This window comes from Mirounga leonina, unplaced genomic scaffold (assembly GCF_011800145.1).
Source record: "Mirounga leonina isolate KUSES-001 unplaced genomic scaffold, KU_Mleo_1.0 Mir_174, whole genome shotgun sequence".
In the NCBI taxonomy this organism is placed as follows: domain Eukaryota; kingdom Metazoa; phylum Chordata; class Mammalia; order Carnivora; family Phocidae; genus Mirounga; species Mirounga leonina.
This window is the reverse complement of record NW_023270451.1, coordinates 18,736,149-18,753,716: the sequence shown is the minus strand read 5'-3', so window position 1 is coordinate 18,753,716 and position 17,568 is coordinate 18,736,149. Positions and strand designations below refer to the sequence as shown.

Sequence of the window (17,568 nt, the reverse complement as noted above, 5' to 3'; positions counted from 1 at the left end):
GGGGTGGACTGGTGAAATAGGTGATGGGGACATAGGAGGGCATTTGTCACGATGAGCTCTGCGTGATGTATGGAAGTGCTCAATCACTACACTGTACACCTGAAATGAATATAACACTGTATGTTAACTAATTAGAATTAAAATAAAAACTTTTTTAAAAATTGAAAAAATAAAAGCACATGAGGCTGTGAATTTGATCAGTTACCCCTGGAGAGAACATACTTAAAATACTTTAGTCAACATCATCCTCTCTTCCTTCCTTTTGAAAATCCCACACCATTTTACATGGGCCTTTTTTACTGCATTCTAGCTCATATCAAATACACTACATTCTAACTTATGTTGAGTTATTTAGGTATATGGACCATCTCCCTTCAAAACTGAAGGCCCTTGAGGTCAGAATCTGCATGTGATTCACCTCTTCTTCACCTACAGTATAAAAAGGGCATAAAAACAACATAATAAACACTCATCAGTAGTTGAGTAAGCTCAAAAAAAAAAAAAAAATGTTAACAAGTCTCTTAATGTACAAAAGTCCCTGGGAAAATTCCTGAAAGGTAAAAATGATTTTGAGGTACTAAATTAAAAACATTTTTAAATGTTATATTTTTTAAATGCAAAGTATTATACAATGCATATTTTTTTTTAAATCTTATATTAAATGCTACAGGGATGTAAAAGAGAGAACATAATCAGGAAACCAAGCCAGGATAGAGATTCGTAGTCCGAGTGATGATAAACTGCCTCCCTTCCCCAAACATAAACACACACACGAAGTAAGCTGAAGAACACTGATTTAAAAAAATATATATTTCTACTCAAATATGAAAATGTGGGAAATCCAAGGCTTTTATTAAAAAATTAAAGAGCTTGTTTGTGAGTTTTGTGTGTTGACATGGTTGCAGTACCAGCCATATTCTTTAAAACCAGGCTCCTCTTTTTTTATTATTTATTTATTTTTGCCTTTTCAAGGTTTTTTTTTTTTGGTATAAAAAAAGAAAAGCATAATTGCCACAAATTACAAAAGACTAATACAAGCTCATTCAGGTATTTTACATTTTTTTTGTCCTTTTAAATGTCTTCTTTTTTTTAAGATTTTATTCATTTGAGAGAGAGAGAGAGAAAGAGCACATATGGGGGGCAGGGGGTGAGGGTGAGCAGCAGAGGGAGAAGGAGAAGCAGACTGTCTGCTAAGCATGGAGCTTGATGCCCGGGCTCAATTCCAGGACCCCGGGACCATGACCTGAGCCACCCAGGCGCCCCTAGAACCAAACTCTTTACCAAGGGGGCTACGCAGTATAGAAATCTCAGCCAGCTTCTTCCCAATCTACGTAGAGTAAGAAACTCAAGAGAATTCAAGGTAATAAAAAGCCTCTCTATTCCTTCAAGAGTTTCTATACTATAGCTACCAGCAACTACACCTAAATCAACAAGTACACAAACATTTTGTGGGTGGGGAGAGGAGGATCTCCTTTGCCTGTATTATTTAAAGAACCATGAAATAAAAGATGACTCAAGATATACCATAAATAGTAAAAGAACACTGTCATGAATGCAATGCCAAATTACTGAGGTTTGAAATGTGTAAGTGTAATGGATTAAATTATATCCTCAAAAAAAGATATACTGAAGCTCCCTAATCTCAGAATATGACATAGGTTCTTTGGAAATAGGGCCTTTAACAGAGGTAACTGCATTGAAATGAAGTCAGCAGGTGGGCCCTGAGCCAGTATGACTCGTGTCCTTCTGAAAAGGGAACATTTGGATACAGACACACACAGGGAGAACACCATGGGAACAGGAAGGCAGAGACTGAAGTGCCGCGTTCAGAGGCCAGAAGTGCCGAAGACTGCCAGCTCACCGCAGAGGCTAGGAGAGAAGCAGGGAACAGATTCTCTCCCCTACAGAACCAACCGTCAGAAGGACCCAACTCTGCCAACACCTTCTTAGACTTCCAGCTTCCAGAACTGCGAGAAGATAAATTTCGGTTGTTAAGCCACCCAGTCTGTGGTACTTGGTTTTGGCAGCCCCAGCAAACTAATACAGTGAGGTTAGTGGCAAAATCCCAACTTGACCCATGTGATTCAAGATTTATTTGTAAAATGCTCACAAACTAGAAATTAGTGAGATCTCTACAAATACCAGGCAACTTTACCACAATATAATGATAGTTGCTCTTGGAGAAGATGCTAAAGATAATGTTTAAAGATGGGAGGCAGGGATGCCGACATGTATGGGAGAGTGGTGAGGAGTCCTTGGATGGGGGGCTATTTAAATTACAGCACTTCAGGGGACACATCAAACAAACTCAGCTCTCAAGCCTTGCTAGACGGCATGTAACTGTTGTGCTCTGGCCTGACCTTGCCACCCTAAAGCAAGCAAGCACAGGCAACCTGTCCTCTCTTAAAGCAGGTGAGTGGTCAATGGCTTTCATCTCCAGCTGGAGGAAATTAAATGCTACATGTGACCAGCAGGCTTGAAACTGCTTGAGAAATGCTGACAAGATACATTTAGGCCTGCTGGAGTGAAGAGTATTAACTGTCCGGAACTGCCCTTCTCAAAGATTGCAGACACTTAAAAGGCAGCCTTTCTTTTATTCGAGCATAATAAATGGAGGATTTTTCAACTATCTCCAAGATTTTGACATAAATCACAAAGTTAAACATTTAATAGAGTTATTAACTTACATTTGGAAATCAGCTGAGCCCATCTTTTTTGGGAAGGCACTTAAAAGTAACTGGTGTATTTCCTTATAATGAAATAATATGTTTGCTTCTGTTTGATTCATGATTACAACAAGCCAGAGCATATGTGAGAACCATCTGGAATATTCAACAAGGACCAAGGTTTTCCGAGGAAGGCCTTATACTGTGCAAGCAGTATTGTATAATGGTTAGGAAAAGAATGGCTGCAAACCAGAGAGACGTGAGCCAAAAACAAGATTTGCCACTAACCAACTGTGTGGACTTGGACAAGTGGTGAAAACTCTCCAAGCACAGGACCCCTAGTCAAACGGAGGTGATAATTATAGGAACTATCTTTGTAGGGCATCATGAGAAATGATGAGACAATGGATATACCATACATTATGCAAAACAATTGCTTAATCCAGTGTAGTGACCCTCATGTTATAAACATTAAATGTACAATTAATTTTTATATACTAGAGAAATAACTATTTTTCTTTAGGAAAGAATATAAAGTTTCACACACAACCTCTATTTAAAACTGCTCAACAATATTCTGTAATGTTCAGGCACTCTAGATAAGTCATTAACAGCCCTATAGATTTGACTTGATTTTTTATTCCCATCATGTTTCTTTTTCAGACAAATTTTTTAAAAGACATTTTTTTTGGTAAATATTTAAAATCTCAAAATTAGTACTATTATTTGTTACTTATATTATTCCTGCATCCTTACTTACATATCTTCCTTTGTCAGAAATATTTCTTCATCTTCTTAAAAAACATAAGCAAAGGAAAAACTACATTCCAGAAAAGCCAAAGATTACCTAAATGGTCAAAATTTCCAATTATGTGTTTAGAAAGTTCCTTCAGAGAATTTTCCACTACATGATTTTATGTAATTAATTAGGTTAGAATTTCCTATCTTCCATAATGACTTAAAAGAGAGACAAAAACAGGGAATGGTTCAGAAAATTATTTTTCAACATTATTTGGTAATGTTATTTAAGGTAAAGATTTGTATTTCCTACAGTTATTTGAGAAATAGCATTATATTTCTACATGGCACCAAATACAGTAACTCTGCATTCTTAATAAGAGAGGGAGGAGGCCTATCAGAAACATATGGGGTAAGCTTTTCAAGAATCCAAACTTGTGCCTGACCCCAGGATAGCATTGGGCAGGGGGGTGCGGGGGGGGGGGTGTGGAGAATAACAACAGGAGGGAAGGTTGTTTCTCCACGTGAAAATATATGTAGTATGGTGTCAAAGTACACAGGTAGGAAAAAAGAAAAAGTCTGCATTTTTTTTTAATTTAGTGATTTCTTTAGATGGAGTAAAAGCTCAATTTAAAAAGACGCAAGAATAGCCAATATATTTGACTTTGTCAAATCAGTACTCTTATTCTTAAGCAAACACTAAACCTCCAGAAGAAATTAATCATATCATTCACCTGGAAACGAATTCTCATTTGAAGGTTCCAGCCCCAATGTTGGGGGTGGAGGGGCAGGGGTAGGACAGAAAAGATAAATTGGACAAGTCTGCAAAATTGTTTGCTAGCAGGGAAAACCAATTCTGCTGACTTTCACACTTCTTAAAACAACAACAAGAACAAAAACTGAGAGGGAAAATCTACTGTATATTAAAGGAGAATTATTTAAATAAATTAATATTATTAATTGTTAATAATCAGTATTAAGAGAGCAGGTACATTTTAAATGTGAAATATTAAAAACCGAATGAACTTACTTGCTTTTCCCTTTGTATACTGTAGCATAAGAGCCTTCCCCTAGTTTTTCCAGTTTTTCGTATGAGTCAGCTTTTCCAAATTTGGGACTTGTCGGCTAAAAATGGAGCAGAGGGTAAACAAAACAGATTGTATCAAACTAATTACAATGAATAGGCCAATTTTGCTAAAAATGTATAAATTCTGTCACTTTTTTAAATAGCTTTTTTCTGATATAAGAATATTTATTCTAAAAAACAACATGATAACTATTCAGGATACAAAACTCAGAAAATGTAAATAAAAACAGTGTAGAAAGTTTAAATTTACCCATAATCTGTCTACCAAGAAAGAACCACCATTAATATTTTGGTATCTCTTCTTCCAGTGCTATCTATATGCTGATGCCTGCTTTTTTACATAAATAGGATTACACTAAACATACTGATTTTAATCTGCTTTTTTCCCCCACTCAACATATTATGAATATTTTCCATGTTATTATATAATCTTCTAAATTAGGGGCTGGCTAGTCCAAACTAACACCTGTTCATCCCACAAACTTAGAAAAGTTTCTACTTCTTTTTTTTTTTAATGGGGTGGGTGGTCAAAAGAAGAATAAAATTTAATAGCACAGTAAGATTATATATGAGAATCAAATTTTAGTGTCCACAAAGTTTATTAGAAAATAGTCACGCATGTTCATTTCCATATTGTCTTACGACTTGAAAGCTACAACAGAGGGGCGCCTGGGTGGCTCAGTTGGTTAAGCGACTGCCTTCGGCTCAGGTCATGATCCTGGAGTCCCTGGATCGAGTCCCGCATCGGGTTCCCTGCTCGGCAGGGAGCCTGCTTCTCCCTCTGACCCTCCTCCCTCTCATGTGCTCTCTGTCTCTCTCATTCTCTCTGTTTCAAATAAATAAATAAAATCTTTAAAAAAAAAAAAAAAAGAAAGAAAGCTACAACAGAGGTGTAGCTGCAGCAGAGATGATACAGCCAACAAAACTGAAAATATTTACCCTCTGACCCCTGTTGTAAATCATGACTGTATAATATTCAGCCAGATAAAGGTACTCCTCCAATACCTCTTAGCAATAATGCAAACAAATAATCAAAGATGCATCACTCAGATGCATCTCATTAATACAAAAGGAACTGTCTTATGTATTATAAACCGACCCTTAAGTTTAGCTGCAGCAAAATAACTCTTCCTAAAGACATGGCAAATCCCATCAAGATGATAAAAGTGCTGAAAGTGAGCAATCTCATCACTCTTGCTGTCCCCAGCCCGCCTCAACTTTCACCAGACAAAACATGGGGAGTGCTGTCCTCCATGGGGCAAGTTACCTATTATTATTATTTTTTTATTATTCATTTGAGACACAGAGATACAGAGAGAGAAAGCATGCATGAGCAGGGAGAGAGGCAGAGGGAGAGGGAGAAGCAGGCTCCTCGCTGAGCCAGGAGCCCGATGTGGGGCTCGATCCCAGGACCCTGGGATCATGACCTGAGCAGAAGGCAGACACTTAACCATCTGAGCCACCCAGGCGCCCCCAAGTTACCTATTATTTTAATGTCACTATAAAAGGGTAATATCAAAGCATATCAGAAAATGATAATTATATGAGGAATTAAAAGTATCTTAATGGAATTATCCAATCTCAGTTATAAATACATAAATAATCGACAAAAAGTTACTGGTGATTGTGTTACTGCATAATTAATGATTTTCAGAAGCTCAGGAAAAGACCTTCTTGCAGAAAGTTTATAGAACACTATCCTTGAGAATGTGCTCTTATACCACTTATGAGAAACATAACATACTGGCAATGGATCTGACTCCCATCATTTATAAAGATCCTGTGTGGCAAGTTGAACACATGCTTCTTACCTCCTTCCCACCCAAAATACCACACAGTGACTGAGAAGATATTTTTCAAAAATAATAAAGCAGAAACAGGAATGGGAAACAAGAAAGAGTGCCAATATTTAATCAGAAATTTTGAGAAATTCTGAAAGAGAGACAGTAATCAGAATCAAAACTTCAGAGAAAAGACTGTGGCAACCTAAAGCCCCAACCTGGAGAAGAAGACTATTACAAATAAAAGAAGCAGGAGTCTCCAGGAAAATGTGAAACTAATCAACACAGCTGAGCACAGGGTGCCCTCCCAAGCAAACTGCAGGAACATCTGCACAGAGGAGACAGCTGAGACTGTGGGTATTCAGGCCAGAGGGGCAGAGCAAGGACGGAAGCAGCCACTGCTAGAAAAAGGATGACAATCCCCCCCATGCCCAAGCTGTAATCCTTGCCTCTCTCATAAGATCACTACAGATGATTTACAGAAAACTAAATAAGCTGACAGTAATTCTCAAATACAAAAATGAGTATATAATAAAAAATCACAAATCATTTCAGGAAAATCAATACCTGGAAAAAAAGGCATAATATTTAATGGGCAGATAAACCAAAACCCTGGTTAGAGAGTTGACATTGCCAAGAATAACTTTGAATAAAAATAACCAGTATGTTCAGAGAGATTTCAGAAGATACTACATCCTTCAAGAAGAAACAATTAGAGATTTAGAGAGTAAATATTTAATCAATGAAATAAAATATTCAATGGGCAGGGAATAAAAGAATGGACACATATGAAAAGTAAAAAGCTCTATGTTTGAACAGAATTCCCCTAGAAAACTTTAGGGAGAGGTTGCACCTAAATAGAAAAAATATCCAATCAGCATAATATCCTCGCAGACAACAATGACTGCAAAAAGACAATTAAGCAACATTTTCAAAATAAATAGCAAAAATGATTCTGAATCACTAATACCATACCCAAAATAGTCCTGTCAGTAGGATGGAAAAGATGTAATGTTGCCACCTACAGAAAAAAAAATCTAGATACAGAATTCTGTATTATCTTGATATAAGATGTACTTGGAGTGATGGGGGAAGCACAGAAAGGCAAGGAACACTAGGAAAAAAGAAGCAACGGCAGGCTGAGATTTCTTCAATTGATCAGGACAGACTGCAGAAACTGAGTAACTCCAAATGCATATGTTTTAGTATGTTTCTTAACTCTTCAAAGGTCATCACAAAATAACATGAACTGGATACACAAACACCAAACAAATTAGAGAGAAAAGAATAGAAGAACACAATGTAATGAGGAGAGGGATGAAAATAAAAAGTGAAAGGTCGGGGGGGGTGCTCAAGAAGAAAACACGTCAAGTAAAAGTTCATAAAATAAGAACTTAAGTTTAAACATATCGATCGTGTAAAACATATCAATCAATCGTATTGATTGTAATAAAAATAAATGAACAAACTTCCTTTATTAATATAAACTTCTCAGATTGAAAAAACAAAGAAAGTCTAGCAATATGCTATTCCTAAGAGACAAAATTAAAACGAGTAAATCTGAAAATAAAGGAGTAAAGAGAAAATACAGCAAAAAAAGGAATTTTACAAAATAATGCATTATCACAATATTGATGGCAAACAAGATAGAATTCATAAAACAACAAATAGATTAAATTAGTATATCCCATAAAAATGAACATTAATATCCACAAAGAAATCTAATAATTTTAAATTTTTTAAATTAAATTTAAATTTAAATTTAATTATTAAATTAAAATTTAATAACATAGTTTTGAAATGTATGTATTTTACTGCTGGTAGCAATAAAATAAGAAATTGTCAAATTCACGGTGATAATGGGCAACAAACATACATCACTCAGACATCAAAAGAGCAGACAAGGAAGAAGTAAGGGATTTATGAACTTGAATATGAGAATTACCATTTTAATCTAATACACATGTTAATATATATTCTTTTCAAGCATACATTTAACATTCACAAAAAAAAAATGACCACTTTCAATATTTAAAACTGCAGAAACACCTTAAGTTACTTTTTCTGAACATAATGCAGTAAAATTAGCAATTAAGAACAAAAGGAAATCTTAAATAGTTTAGCTGTGTGAGTGAGAAAGAAAATCAAAATTGAAAATTCATAAATAAATATGTGGCATTGAGGACACGACATTTTAAGACCCAGGGGATACAGCCAAATCAATACATAACAAGAAAATGTAAATACATATGCACACACTAGAAAAGAAGAAAGGTCGAAAGTAATACGAATTAGACATACTAAGAAGGGATTAATAAAAACAATGGACCACGTATTCTTTTCTTCAAGAAACTTGTAAGGTACAAACCATGTGTTGAGTTGAATCAAGTAAAACTTAATGGAAAATTACATTCAAAATCGCCTGACTAGTCCTGTGTGGGTTATGTTCTCATGCATTTTTCATCACCGGGAAACAGCTTGCGAATGTCACACTTTACCATCACCCTCCTGAGCCCAAGTTTTAAATAGAAATTTTAAAACCTATATTAAACTTCAGTATAAAATGATCTTCAATGGGGAAAATATTGTGTTCACAGTTCCACTCTAAATTATTTAAAATTAGAATGAGAAGTCTGTGTTTGCTTTTGTGCTCCTTTAAGAATAAATCTAATCTATGTTCAAGAAAAAAAGCAGCAGCAGAAAATTACCCCTTTACTCCTATTAGGAGATAAACTGCTAATGCGTATTTATAGCAAGTACAAGACATAGTCACACAAAACTGGTAGAAGAGGACGCCAGTATTTTTTCCTCCTGAAAAGGCACAAATAATTTTCTAAAATATTTCACTCTTTATCAACTGCCTTATATATCAGAGTTGATATAATCGTTTTAAGATACAGACCACACTAAATGTACTACTTGAAGAAATAGAACTGAAGAAATCAGAAAAACAAGAATATGCTTTAAAAAAAAAACACTTATTCACAAGAAAAATCAAGTAAAAGAAGATGCTAATGGCACAAAGTACTCTATCTAATTAAATGGATTTGGATGCACTAACTACCATGGTTCATATACACCCTATTAATATTGTGATGGCAGAAAATTAATATTTTGCCACATTTGATGCTAAGACAATGTTATTTTCCCTGTGAAACTGATATGTATACATTGTAGAAATACACTGTAATCTACAGATCAATCATGCTAGCTTCATAGCTCTATACACACATAATGTCTCTCTAAAAAATTTTATCTAAAAAAGAATGGGCCTATGGAATAGGGCATGTCTTAAGATAGTCTGAGCTTTAGGAGTCAGATTCTTATAAAGTGAGTCCCCCTATTTTAAGTAATTAGAAATGTTCTGATCTGTAATTACTATGCATATGAATAAGGAATCCAACTGCTAAGTCATTAAAGAGGCCAATAATAAAATCCTTCCCATCAAACGGATGAAATTAAGAATAATTCAGAATGAGAGGTCCTATTTTGTTTGATAATTAAAGTTCAGGCTTTGAGTTTGCCTATTTTTTTTTTCTCACAACCTTATTAAATCATCAACATTTAAACAGATGCTAGATCAAACCCATGTGTAGTCAATCCTAAATATTATCTTTGGCTCTTTGTGGTCAGGTGCATGGGTGAATTGGAAACAGTTTTGTGGGGCAAGTATTCTCTGCTTATCACTTCCCTACTTAGATCGCAGGCTTGAGACAGCACTTTAGAAAACTGTAAATACAGAGGGCTAATCAGCAATTACTAACCAACACACTAACTGCACAGAGATGTGGAATTTAATGAAATAATGTAAATACATTTTTTTGTAAAAAATAGAATAAAGGTACAGAGAACCATCAATTGTATGGACCAGTGGAGGGGAACATTGGCATAGATAATGAAAAAATGAAGATAATATTCCAGCTGAATGGTGCCTGCCATCCTGCCATGAAGGAGATGCTCATGGCCTTTGCTAGTTCTAGTTCATTGTTTGTGTAATTAACAATGACAGCTAGTTAATATCAAGTGTTTGCTAAGTGCCTGGCTTTGAGCTAATCACTTCAAATACAGCACCTAAATTTAATCCGTATAACATCACCCTGAGGTTGGTCTATTAGTATCCTCATTTGAACATGAAGATTTTAAAGACTGGAGAAGTAAATAACTCATCTAACATCCTGTAGCTAAAGGCGGAGCTAGAATTCAAACCAAGTTAATTAGAATCAAGGACCTATTCTCTTTACCACTACTGCACTGGTGGAATCTTCCCACAAAGACCTAATCCTCATAGTACAGGCATTAAATTATGCTTAAATTTATCATCTACTGAAACCCCATTCCTAAAAGCAGGGATGTATTTTTGAACTGCATTTTTATAAAATGCATGAGTATACTTCTATGTCCATTCTAATGATACCATGACATGGCTATAGGAATGTCCACAGTTTCATACTGAATTCATTGAAAACTGATTTTAACCTTCATATATTAACCCCTTGCTTAACGTTACTGATGACAGCCTGAATTGCAGGAAAACCACAATCTGCACTACTGTATTATACTATAATTTTGAAAGTGGATGTGAGGGTAAAGTGGGAAGGATTCATGAGGCCTCATTAAACAAGAATTTCAAGTGAAATCTTCCTTTGCTAATTTTTCTTCTGCCTTTGATCTCAGAAAGAGGCTCTAGCATCCTGTATTTCTAGCCCAATTATAAAGTCACACTAAGGTAATCCACAGTTGATGGATAACTTGGTTACAAAATAGATCTAGATGCTACACAGAGAGATAGACCCAAGCACCACAGGTGGTAACAACCTAACGAGGGGGCTTGGTTCTCTCTAGGAATGTTCTAGTCAGCACAAGAAGGAGGCAATGCCAAGATAAGACCCCGCCGCTCAAGGATAAACCCCTGAGAAGTGAAGTGGGACTCTCAAGTGTGCACCTTCTTCCTCTCTTCAGATTGGGCCTGCGTATCATGGGATATAGATTTATCTGGAGATGGGAGGAGGTACATTTGGAGGACTCTGTGGTGAAATGTATAGACCTTAATCTAAATATGAATTTCTGAAAATATGTTCTCTTTAAGCTTCGCTTATGATAGCACAGCTCAATGAAATCCCTTCTAAATTGGGCGAGCAAGACAGGCAGTCTCCCATAGCACTTCCAATAGCTCTAGCTGTTGAGGAGCACAGCTGGGATGGAGGGGGTGGGAGGGAAAAGGGAAAGAAAGCTTCGCCCTGTCAGTGACAGTACCAAACACTACGCAGGGACGAGGCCCACAAGAGCAGGCACTCAAGAAATGTCTGAAGCAAAGAAAAGCTGTCAAATACCTCTTGAAATAGACCAATTCAAATAAAATCACATTCTTTAGATTCTGCCTGAATTTTAAAGTGCCACCGTCTAAACAAATCCAGGAAGTATACAGATGAATGCGGACGGTCTCTGAGGTCAAGGTACTCTTGGTTTCTTGATTTCAGTCATGATTCCTAGCAATGACCACTGTGTGAATAGGGCAGTTGGGAAGACGTGGTACCATACAGTACATCCACCACAGTAATCCCGAGAAACAAGAACAGCTATCCTGTTGTCCTCACTAAAACAGGGACTCAGCACAGTGCCACACTTCTGCTCACTTTCTCCCTCCTTCTCAACTGTGTTCTTGGAGCCTATTCAAGATAACTAATACTTCAAAGAAATAACAATAGAATAAAGATATGGCATTAATCTTGCTGGCCCTTGGGTAAAGGGACTATTCTGAGGCCTATTAGCCTTTAAAAATTTGTATAACAAAATCTGTCCTAAAACTCCCATGCCTGTGGGTATGAAATGAGCAAACCCATACACTATCAGATGGGCTATAGAGTGGTATTACACAAGATGTGTTACTGCCTCCATTTTCTGCCCAATGAGGAGTCCAAAGGAAAAAGGTCTTTCCATAAATAGAGTATCATAAAATACCCTCTTCCATCGCAATAGGGAAGAGAACAAAAAGGCAGAAGGTAGAAAGGACTCAGAATAAAACAGAGTATTATAGCACCAAGCTAAAAGAGAAAAGAAACCACTTCCAACTTGAGGAGAAAAGAGCAAAGACATTTTTTCTAAGGCATACTGAATGGAGACAAAAACTCCTATAAAGAAAAGAAAGCAAAGCAGTTTCAACACAAAGTAATATAAGTGGTCTGATATATAAGAAAGACTTCCTGGGGTAGAATAGGAAAGGGTAAGCCCAGTAAGAAACTCAAGAAAAAGAATCTTAAAGGAAGTTAACAATAGGAGCGAAACAGTGGAAATTTCTAGTTAAACATGGTGGTTTTAACACATGTACTTATCTCTGCCCTCACCAATCTACTAAACTGACAGTAAAGTCATAACTCACAAGGGCAAATAGAACAAGTAAGAAGATTGCAGACAAGATACAAACAAAAGTTTGGAGACGGGAGACAAATGGATGGGAGGCTGCTGACAAGGACGATGACCAAAGGCGTAAACCAAGAACGAACTCAGTTCATACTTCAGAATCCCAGAAACACTCAAGAACTGGAAGCTGAACTTCAACGAGAGGCCAAAAGCAAAGTGCTTAGTCAGAGTGGGTTTAAGGAACAGGTCCTTTCCCTGGGAACTTGCCTCTCTCAGACAGGTGTATGCCCTACCGTGATCCCCAGCAGAGGCTTATTCTCTGAAGAGGTTGAACCAGACAGGTCAGAACTGGGACACCAAGTACAGTGGAAATCAGGATGAAGAGTCATACTGAATGAAAACAAAGCAGAAGAAAGTTTGTGTAGGACTGGGAGACCCTGGGCCCCTTCTTGATCATCTCAGAAAAATAGCATTTAAGCTTTCATATCCTAGGTAAATTTGCTCTGGGGGATCAACTCAGCCAAGGAAAAAGATGGATTGATACTGACATCTAATAGTCCTCCTATGAAGTGACTAGGTCTTCTCTGATATTCCCTACGCTGAGGCCTCCCCCAGTGGACAAGCACTGGTGGCACAAAGAAATTCCTTTGAACTTTTTTGTACACTATTCATAATATGAACTCAGTCAAGAGTTCTTTCCAAAGGCATGATCTAGACTCACCAAAATTAAAAATCTCAACAGGCAAGGCAGAAACCAAAACAAACAAACAAACAAACAAACAAAAACCAAAACAAAGAACTCAAAGGAAACTCGAGATCATTTAGGTAGTAAAAAAAAAAAGCCTCTTCAAAATTCCCCTAAGCTACATCTAGCATATTCAAAAACAGAGACAATATATTATTCATTGAAAAAGAACAGATTGATTTTCAAAAGAACATATGAGGAATAAGAAAGAGCTTTTGGAAATAAATGTTAGCATCAATTAAAAATTTAACTGAAGCATTAAAAAATTTTTTTTAAATATCCATAAAGCAGAGAAAACCAAAAAGAAAATTAATGAGTTAATAATAAAAGAATATTTTCTGAAATTGAAAGAAATTAATTTCAAAATTGAAAAGATTCCCTGAGTACCGAGAAAAAGGTCCACATCAGGGATGAAAACAAAGTTCTAGAAGTTTCCACAAAGAATGAATTAGGAATCAGAATAGTCTAGGGCTTAAAATAACAATAAAGGGACCTAGAAAAGAACAATGCAATGTCTTCAAAAGGCTATGAAAAAATTTATTTTCTAAACTAGAATCCTATACCCAGATTATTAATCAAGTTACCAAGTATAAATAAAGGTACGGTCATATGTGCAATGACATAAACCAAGAACAAGAAAAACACATAACCCAAAGCATAGGCATTTAACACAAAAATGAGGGAAAAGAAACTTCTCAGGAAGCCAGTGAAGGGAAGCCTCAGGATAGCAGGCTTGGAGATCAAGTGGTCCAGACTGGATTAGAAGGATTGACAATGTCGAGGACAATCTCAGGGGGAAGAAAAACTGATAAGTTACCTGATTTCTGATTTGCTTAATAAGTTTTATAGTTTTACCAAATAATCTGGGACCTCAATTTGTAATTGAAATTATAATAAATCATTATATCAATTATGAATAAATGAAGAGGAAGCAATTATGACTAAGAAAATCTGAAAGTTATGCAAAGAAGGATAGAGTTGTTGAATCACTAAGTTGTACACCTAAAACTAATGTAACATTGTGTGTCAACTATACTTCAAGAAAAAAATAAATGTTAGAAAGTTCTTCAGAGAAAGAAATTCAGTCATAGTATATCATGTGGCCTTGCTATGAATAGCATTTACAGCATCACAAGATTACAAATGCCATATATTAAAAGCCAGAAAGTAGGGGAAATATATTTGGGGATAGGAACACAACAGGGAAAATCCTCTCTTGATGTGTTCCAGTGGTTATTATATCTAGAGCCCTGCTCAGATTCGGGCTGAATTTTGCAGGTGCTTTGCGTAAACTTCCATTAGGACATCACAATGTCTGGCTATCTCTCTTGGTGATGTCAGCAGGTACTGACAATCATTACCTACATGTACTACCTCATCAGGGATTACCAAATTGTGATTCCTAAATATATTATTTTTTCTTGATGTATTAGTGGGATTATTTCTAAAAGACAAATTCACAACCCCCCCCATCAAAACTAGGTTACCATGAGGTCAATTTCATGTAGGAATCACAGAAAATAAATGCTTAGTTATTTGCTTTAGTTACCAGTTTTCAATAATGATTCTCACTTTTATAAAGGTTTCTCTTGGGTTTTGTATGTTAATTTTTAGCCTGCTATTTCGCTAACTTCTCTCACTGTTTAGAGTATTTTCACTGATTCTTTTGGATTTTCCAGATACATCATCAAAAATCTGCAAATAAAGATAATTTCACCTCCTTCTAGCTTGACTTCATTATCTGTAAAGATGTTATTCTGCTCCTTTTTCTCTTCTTTTTTTCCTCATGGTTTTGTATAAGATTCAACCACTAATTTTTCTATTGGTTATTTTAAGTAAAATGAATTATTCAGTAGTTTAAGGCAGGGGTGTGGCCAAGATAGCCTTTCTAGCTTCCTAAAATAAAGTTCTTTCATCCGTTTCACGAAGTTAAAAAATAAAGACAAACTAGCACACACACTGAGATCTTCCCTCAACTGTTTTGCTCCAACATTTCTTTCTGGACCATCCATTTCCTTTGCCCCCACTGAATGTGACCTACACAGAAGCCTACTTCCGCACTTTCCATTCAGGGCAGGGTTTCGTCCTGGAAAGGTCTTCAGGGCTTCAATGTGACGTTCTAGAGGAGTCACAGAAAGGCCAGTAGACTATTCCAGTATCAGTAACCCACCCTGGTCTCCTTGCACTCACCTACTCACAGAAGCCATCAAAGTCCCTCCCAGTTGCTGCCACTGTCCTAAGAATGTCCCAACAAGCAGCCAGTATGTACCTGATGGCAATGGAGGGGGGAGGGGGGCTATGAGAGTAGAGTTTCAGAGAGGAGTTCTTTCCCTTCCCTGAGCTTCCATCCTCACCCTTCCTAACACCATGCAGTTCTGAAAACTGCTCATGGTTTGTTCCCCTCCTCACTCCTATTTTGAGGTTCACAGAAATACTTGTCAACTGTATTTGTTGCCAATATTATCCACTGGCTCTGGTTTTACTATACTAGTTGTTCTGAGTTTCAAAACCTAGGCCACTGCCATCCCCCCAGACTTGTCTATCTGATCTGTTAAGCTATGTTCAAGCATGACTTTAATAAAGATAAAATGCAACTTTAAAGAGAGAGAGAGAGAAATACAAAAAGCATCAGGTAACACTCAACTTACCTTGATAAAAACTGAAACTAATTTCTTATTAAATATTAAAAATATGGAAACTCCATGGTTATCACTTATATTATGATGTACGCACTGACTTTTAAATCTACATGACCCCTGGTAGCACCAAGCACAGCCAGCATCCACATCTTGGTTTCTAACTACCACTCTCCAATAAAAGGAACTGAGATTCTTTGGAGAAATGGCTGGTTTTAGGTCTGGGGTTGGGAAAAATACAACATCAGCCAAAAGTGTCTTGGAGGACCAGAAGGTAAGGACATGTTCCAAAAACAGAGGGACAAAGACATTTCAAAAAGGCACAGGAGCCAAACTGAAAGAGCTCCCAATGGTTAAAGTAGGAAGAATCTGAGCAACATAAGAAGGAATACACCAGTAGATTATAACTAGTATTGAGAAAAAATACATGACAGCTAAACTTAAATTTCAGATAAAAGGTAAATAATTCTTTAGTACAAGTATGCCTGATTGCAATATCTGAAAATGCCAATTTCTATATATCATTTTAGGCTGATATATAATAATATTATGATAACTATATAGTAAAATGTCTACAACTCTCTTTCCATAACATAGGCTTAATCATTCTCAACAACTTCTTTCATTTCTTCTAAAATGCTACTAAATCTAAAAGTTCTCCCAGAAGTTAGTGATGTGTCTGTGACCTAGACGGATGCTACCTTGCACTCATAGACAAGACTATGGGGTCAGTTTGGGAAAAAAGCAGATAATCAATGCTCCTCATAAATGCTGCATTGCTAATATTTATTTTGGCTTCATTAACACAAAATGTGACCAGATATGTGCAGTGTCATACAGTTTAACTGAAGTGTCAATACTCCTCTAGCAGTTGACATTTCTGGCTCTGCTTTGCCCTCATCAAATGTAATATTTATAAAATGGCATGTTTCTTAGCAGGATGATAGAATCAAAATTATCTTAGCATTCTCCTCTTACCTTTTAAACTCTTCGAGCATCTACTCAAAAGGTTCTTAAGTGTAAGTTAAATCTGAAAATTACTTAACTTTAAAAGATCATAAGGGTTTTTACAAGGTTAAATGAAGGCCGGTTTTGGAAATAAAAGTTTCAGTAAAAATTTTACAGTCAAAAAGCAGCATTTACCTCAGAACTTTACACCTCCTTAGGTCAAAAGGCAAAACTTGCCTTAATCTAGTGTAAGAAAATTTCATTATGATGAATAGGACTTTTCCTTAAAAAGACCAATTTCAACATCTAGCTCTTAAATTTAAAACATTTACACTGAAAACAAACTGGAAGAGGACAAGTAAATAAATTTGAACCTTTACTCTGAAACAACATTCTTTGTGAATCTACTGAACTCAAAACTATATTGCCCGCAAAAACAGTAAAGTTCAATATCCTTTTCCAAGGATTTGAAATACCAAAGGATGTTTAATTATAAATCCTCTAACTGGAAACAACTAGAAAAAAAAATTTTTTTTTTCCAAAAATAAGTTGAATCATTTCTCATTTGCTTGCTGGGTACTTATGAATAAAGAGTCTGTATATAGATTGT

At 36.1% G+C, this 17,568-nt stretch overlaps 1 protein-coding gene across 4 annotated transcripts in view; it reads right to left on the bottom strand.

Moving 5' to 3' along the window:
- The window catches only part of CDK14 (cyclin dependent kinase 14), a 548,800-nt gene that overhangs the window by 396,469 nt on the left and 134,763 nt on the right, over positions 1 to 17,568 (bottom strand). For all 4 annotated transcript variants that reach the window (XM_035020525.1, XM_035020522.1, XM_035020524.1 and 1 more), the window contains exon 4: positions 4,435 to 4,529. In XM_035020525.1, the coding sequence (XP_034876416.1) occupies positions 4,435 to 4,529 (95 nt within the window). The remainder of the gene's footprint in view (positions 1 to 4,434; positions 4,530 to 17,568) is intronic.